Raw genomic sequence first — 7133 nt, 5'->3', positions numbered from 1 at the left:
CTAAAAATACGTTCCATTTCACTTATGATGCGCATGATATATCATACTATTTCTTTTAATACTCGGTGAACACATCATGCGTGAAACGGAATGCACTGCAAATATGTGGAATTCATATTGAGTTACAAATATAACGAATCCTAGGCCGATATTCATAGTCCGTTTTTAGTTCAAGACCGTCTTAAGTTATGTTTTAAGATACTATAATACAATTCTCCGATTGGTTTGACAGGTTAGACTTTACTGAAGATAGTTTTGAATATATCACAGTAATGGAGAATAAATTAAAATAGATTACTATTTTTATGGGTATTTTAGTCCATAAATCCAATTGAACAAAAAATTGTTATTATTCAGTTGAATTCAATTAAATTTAATTAGATTCAATTGAATTAAAAAAACTGCATTTTCTATTTAAAATTTTGAATTGAACAGTATTTACTATGCATTGAAAAACTGATATTATTTTTAGATTGAAAAACATAGAAATGTGATGTAATTCTTATAAATAAATGCATTCGAATTTATTTTAGAAAGATTTATTTTAACGTTCATGAATGCGTTCTGAAAATCTGAATCCATTTTGTTTCGGAATCGTTGATTTGAATTGTATTCTCGTTCGGAATCGTTGATTTGTATTCTCGATGACGATGAATAAATCGACGCTCACAGAGCTGTCACCATTCAAACAAGCGTGTTCTCGCTCTAATCACGCCCCCCCCCCCCGTACACGACACTCGAAAAGATGACGATCGCACACACATTCCGCGTGCGAGAAATCAGTTCGCTTCCCGATCCCGATCAATACGGATCATCTATTCATTAATACTTCTTATCCCAAAACCGAAATGCGAACTACCCCGGTGTTCTGTCGCTGCATTTTGTTACCTAACGTTCTCAGTATACGCACACCGCGAGGACAGGCAATGTGTGCGAATTGCTAAGTTTCCAAGATTTGCCGGTCTCGCTACCATGCGCAATATACTTTCTTCCGAACTGACAAATCACTCGACGTCGACTACCAAGTGTGAATTACCGGTGCACGCATCTTAACGAATACACAAGTTATCGGTCTAAGCTTCGCTTACCGCCCGCTTTGAATACATCTTAAATTTGACTCAACAATAAAAGTTCGATTCATTACAACAAAGAGAGTCATTGTTATTACATGCCGCCTTGGCGTATGAGACACCAGTGTCACAAACACACAACACATTTCAATCCATTTCAATCTATTCTTTATTTGGATAAGAATTAATTATGAATATCGATTAGAATTAACTCTTACAACTTAAATACAAACTAATTTAATTATTTAATGCTAACTGAAGTTTCGGTTTTCAACATTTCTAATCTCCAGGTACAATGTAAATAGCGTGTGAAGAGCCTCTAGTCGGGTGTTCTCTCGCGTGGGAATGTCCAAAAGATTGCAGACCACATCGACCAATTGCGGCAGATCACAATCAAGCTCTGATAGATCCAGTTGTAGTTCATTTAGTTTTTCTTCCACTTGAAGCGGCCACTGCTGCATCAATCCATCGATGTCTGGCATCGCATGGTTCAGTTGCACACCCGGCGGATGTTTACTCCTGTGTAGCTGATTCATATCATTAATCCATTTATCAATTGACTTGCTATTTCTCTCAGCATCCTCTATCCTTTTGACGAACGCCTGTCTCGTGGCAGCGCCGGCACTCCTAGAATGATTGCGTAATTGCAAATGCAGCACCGCTGGATCCGATTGATCAGTACAGGGCTCGTCTAATACAGTTAGGCCAATTTTATCTTCGACTCCGTCAGGTCTCGGTATCTTAATGAAGGCATCTATATCGCCGACGGCCGGTATGTAGTCAGGAATAAATGGTATCAACTTGTAGTTAAGCTCGATTTTCTGTGGCGTATACCTGGATAGATTGACAATTAAGATCAATCATTTGATTGTGTATAAATTTACAAAAAATTTTAATTAAACACTAAAAAGAAATGATTTAAGCACTAAGATCCATTTGATCGAATGTATGGAGTTTTTCTTATTTAAAATTTGATGTATATCTGAAGACGCGGTAGTATCTTGGCGCTAAGACAAGGGAAGTATCATAGCGCGAGACACTGCTGTGCTCCTTTACGCGAGTAAGGTAAGGAAAGTAGCCGGTGAGTTGCGGCAGATCTGGAGACATGGTCTCAATAACGGCTGAACTGATAAAGTTCTATATACGCTCAATCAATAGCTGCTGCTCGGATTGTATAACAAATATGTTTTTATTTTTTTTCTAAATGTCCTACGAATGGAGATATTGCGACGTAAACTTTTGAATTTCTAAAATTTATCATCATTTTAAAAAACATCATCATTATCATTATTAACGTCGACTAACAGATGTACGTCTGGCGTTAAATAGCGCTAGAGGCGCTGATCAGATGCTTGCGTTCAAGTTGTGACATTTATGTTCTACTAGAGTTCTAGAAACGTAGGTCCACCATTTTTATTCTTTTTTCCATTCCCTGCTTTGTCGCCATTCCATCACTGAGCTGTGACGAGTTATGGTCATTGCAGGTTATGATTTGTATTTTCTGCTTGAAATTTTGTAGTTCCTTTCATTCCATTTTTGCTCTCAAAATCAGTTTAATATCTATCGTAATATTAGTGCAGGATCTGAAAAGTGTCTGGCGTTCTAGGTTATTTCTAAAGATGTCAAATATGTATGTTAATTTGAAGAAAAAGATTGAAATTTCTCATCTGCGAGAATGTGTAATGATGTTTACTCACAAGTCATGTATTTATTTTACAGCAATACAGCAAGTTGTCGACGAATATTATCCGCAGGAAATTTAAATAATCGAATACCTTTTCCTGATCTATTGATATAGTTTACCGTAACGCAACAAGACATTTTATAAATTTTTTGTCTTCGTTAATATATAATATTTCAATATTTTATATCCTTTTTGTCTCTTAATCTTATGGTAAAATGCAGAAATACATAAATATGAAGCTACAAGCTTAGAAGTTATAATCTACAACAACCGTATCTATAACGACTATAATCTTCTCAGCTCAGGAGCGGAATAGAGTAAGAAGTGGGGAAAGGAGTAAAAATGATGAATATGCGAATACTCACTCTTTATAATGCCTTATACATTTATAGTTCTACAATAGAATCGCTGGTAAGCCGTTAGAAATTGGCCAATCACAATTGTGCGAGAAAAATAATTGAGTAGGATTGGTTAATTTCTTACGTTTACGACTCTATTATAGAAAAGGCCTTAGAGTTTGAAGTCCATGCGCGGCGCGGGGTGCTTGCCAGGCAGTCTCCATTCCCCGCACGCAAGCTATCGATGACGGATATTCGACGCTTTAAAAATTAATATCTTGATTGCGAAAATTGGGAAATTGTGAAAAACTAAACTAAGAAATGATAATGACAAAGTAGTTTATTCGTCATCGATTTCTATTTGATTATGACTTAATATATAGAATAAAACCAGATGTGAATCAAACACTAATTCCGGATCACTTTTTATATTTACGTAATTCTAATGTTTTTCATTAAATAGTTCATATCACAAGATTCTTTAATATAATTTTGTCTCTTTCAAGTGTCAATTGAATTTAATGTATTAGGAATGACGCTACACATTTTATTGATGTCATTAACTAATTAAATGAAAGGAGATAGAACGGAAACGAAATTATTTATTTATTTATTTACGAACTATTTATTTAAGAACTATATTTATTAACTAAGCTAGAAGATAATAATAATCTATTCGATTCCAATCTCAAATTGTTTATAACTTAATATTTAATAAAAGAAGATCGAATGGAAATGAAATTATACGCTGATATTTTATTAAGGCAAGAAATGATAACAAAGAAGCGATTTATTTGTCATCGATCTCTATTTTGTATAATTTAACGAAAGGACATTAAAACGAAATTATATATTTGAATACTATATTTTTTAACTAAATTAGAAGATGATAATGATCTATTTAACCTTGATTTCTATTTGTTTATAACATAATATTTCTAAAGGAGATCGGATGCAAACAAAATGGCATGCTGGCATTTGTTACGAGTAATATAAAATGTATGATACCAGAATAAACTTAAAAAAAAATAAGTTAAAAAAAGGCTACTTATACAGCACAAAATTTGCAGCAATATCTGGAAATCTCTGCAATATTGCTGTAATATGCAATGTTGCTGCAATGTTGCAGCAGTATTACTGTAACTTTTGCGTAACTTTGTGCTGTAGGAGTAAGAATGCTTTTCGAATAGAATTTAAGTGATACGTTACGTATTTTTTATTATTCTCCAATTCAAGTCACAATTGTTTTAATTCTTCCTCAAAGAATTCTTATTGAAGATTCCAACTTAAATAATGACAGCTTTAATGTTCTATCAAAAATTATTATTCTTCGAAAGAAGCTGTTGTACCGAATTAAAAATTAAAACCAAAATGATGCAATCTTAACTAATCAAGATATATATTAAAGGCAGTAATATCTTTGTTACTTAACTCTAATGATATATATTTCATTCGTATAAAAAATTTGATATTGTTACAACTGGCGCCAAGTTAAATTTCACAAAATTTTGTGTATTTTGCATAAAAAATTACTTGTTTAAAGAAAGGGAAAAAAGGCGCTAAAAGTGTACGTGCTTCTCGAATAGAATCTAAGTGATACGGATCTTTTTATTATTCCAATTTAAGTAGTAACAGTTTTAATTTTTCTTTTTTAATATTCTTATTAAAGGTCCTCTTATTTTAACCCAAAAATAATGGTATAATTTTAATTCTCTGTAAAAAATTATTATTCCTCGAAAAAAACTAATGTACGAAATTAAAAATTAAACTTAAAAAACTAATGTACGAAATTAAAACTTAAATAATATAGTCTTAACTAATCAATTTAAATTCTATCAAATTAAAAAGTAAAACGCAAGCAATACTATTTTTGTTATTTATTTAATTTTAATTATATGTATAAAAGATGATATCAATAATTGGAGCGAAGTTAAATCTCATATCAAATTAAATAATATTAATTCTAATGATATTATTCATATTAAAGATTATGATATCAACAACTGGTGTCAAGTTAAATTCCAAAATTTTATGTAACGTTCGTAAAAAAGATTTAATATAAATAATTGGCGCCAAGTTAAATCTTATACTAAATTAAATAAATAATATATATAATAATAATTATTAAATAAATAATTAAATTAAATAAATAATAATTCTAATGATATGTATTATTCTTAAATTTGATATATCAACAACTGACAAATTAAATTCCATACTAATCATACAAATAAAGAATATATAATCTAAGTGTTATTATCTTTAACTTTTGTATAATGAAACCTAAATATACATCTTTATATTTCTATTGAAAGATCTTCCTATTCCAATCCAAATGACTTTAATTCTTCTATGAAACTTTTATATCGCATTCAAAAACATTTTCTGTTCCAACCAAAGTAGTAGTTATTTAATTCTCTCTCAAAATTATTGAACATTATTTTGTTATGACAAAATTGTGTTACTTTTTATTACTTTCATTTAAGTGTTATCACAAAAAATTAATAATTAATAAAGTAAACACTTGCTGCAAGATCGAACACAAAAACCTATAAAAATAATTTAAAAATTTTAATAATAGTTAACAAAAATGAATAATTTCTGTTACCACTGCACTCAATAAAATTATTATTATTATTATTGTTATATTTATATTCATATTGATCTAATATTCACTTCATATTGTTTGAGTTTTATTATTAGCATCATATTCCAGAATACACACGGCAAAATTAAAAAAAAATCATTTCCTCCTGAATTCAAGAATTATTCATGGTGTTACTCCAAAGATGCACTATCCAAGCGTCACTCATCCAAAAGTTGTACTACATTTTAAGCCCAATTTCACAATTTATGATTAATTCTTAACCGAAGTTAAATTTATTCCTCATCTCTTATCAATTCTAGAATTGGAAAAAGATAAGGAATAAATTGAAGCTCGATTAAGAATTAACTAAGAGCTGTGAAACTATAAGTTTTGGGCCTTTGTGTTTTAGTTTTACGACAGGAATCTACTTTAATAATCCATGAACACTGAATATGGTATTAATGGATGCATGCTGTATTTGGTCAATAGATATTATTAAAAAAATGAAATTTAATATGTTATAGTATTTCTTTTATAAAATAAACCTAATCAATAATGCTTTACTAACTTTCACATCATCATAAAATAGCATCGATCTGAAATAAATTTTCTCATATATAAACATGTATAAAAATGTTGTATATAAGATTTGTTATAACTATATTTATAATATATTTATGAATAGAAAATAAGAAATTTATATGTACGTATATAATTATATATAAAAGAATTAGAAGTATCATATAAAATTACAAAATTATATGTAATGGGTTATACATAACATAATTGTTTATATTTCTGTATAATTTTACATGGTTATATATGATTAATATGATAAAATTTTCATCGGAATTAGATATAATAATTTAATCGAATGTATCCAGATCTGCTCAGATAATTAAAAATCATAAAGGGATCAATGTAATTTATTTTGGGTCGCGTTCGAATATAGATATAATTATATGTGAACATGTACCAGATGATCTAATAACAAATATGAGAAATCATATTTGAGCATATCTAATTAAATATATTTGATCAGACCGAATTCTTTTTTTCCTTAAGTAATTTTATTAATAATTTTTTTATTTAATTATTGTTGTTCTGAAATAGTAATTAGCAAATAAATTTATAAATTTTAACAGAAAATACACTAAATACTTGCCTTATTATATTTTGAAATAATTCCTTGATCTCCGTCGATGCTTCCAGATTCTCGAATTCTTTAGGATCATACAAATTGATCAGTTTTGTAATGCTAGTACCCTGTATGTCATTGTCGTCGCTCTCCTCACTGTCTGAAGGATCGCTGCCAATTTCCATAGATTTTTCAATGCCAATATCGTTACTCGAGTATCTAGCAGATTAAAACATATAAATATATGCATGTAGAGGAAAGGCCCTTATTATGAGATATCGAATTCATTTTAGATAAATGAAGTTGGACAGAAACT

The 7133-nt window shown here is 29.8% G+C and overlaps 1 protein-coding gene across 7 annotated transcripts in view; it reads right to left on the bottom strand.

The window, feature by feature from the left end:
• Nucleotides 1-565: 565 nt before the first annotated feature.
• LOC108690806 (intraflagellar transport protein 46 homolog) overlaps nucleotides 566-7133 on the bottom strand; it is a 19186-nt gene continuing 12618 nt past the window's right edge. For all 7 annotated transcript variants that reach the window (XM_018198305.1, XM_018198303.1, XM_018198304.1 and 4 more), the window contains 2 exons: nucleotides 6845-7036; nucleotides 566-1904 (listed from right to left, as the gene is read on the bottom strand). In XM_018198305.1, coding sequence (XP_018053794.1) covers nucleotides 1322-1904; nucleotides 6845-7036 — 775 coding nt within the window. In that variant the 3' untranslated portion in view covers nucleotides 566-1321. The remainder of the gene's footprint in view (nucleotides 1905-6844; nucleotides 7037-7133) is intronic.

The sequence above is a fragment of the Atta colombica genome, unplaced genomic scaffold (assembly GCF_001594045.1).
Source record: "Atta colombica isolate Treedump-2 unplaced genomic scaffold, Acol1.0 scaffold36, whole genome shotgun sequence".
Lineage (NCBI taxonomy): Eukaryota > Metazoa > Arthropoda > Insecta > Hymenoptera > Formicidae > Atta > Atta colombica.
The sequence above is the reverse complement of the archived record's forward strand: the minus strand, read 5'-3'. Positions and strand labels throughout refer to the sequence as shown.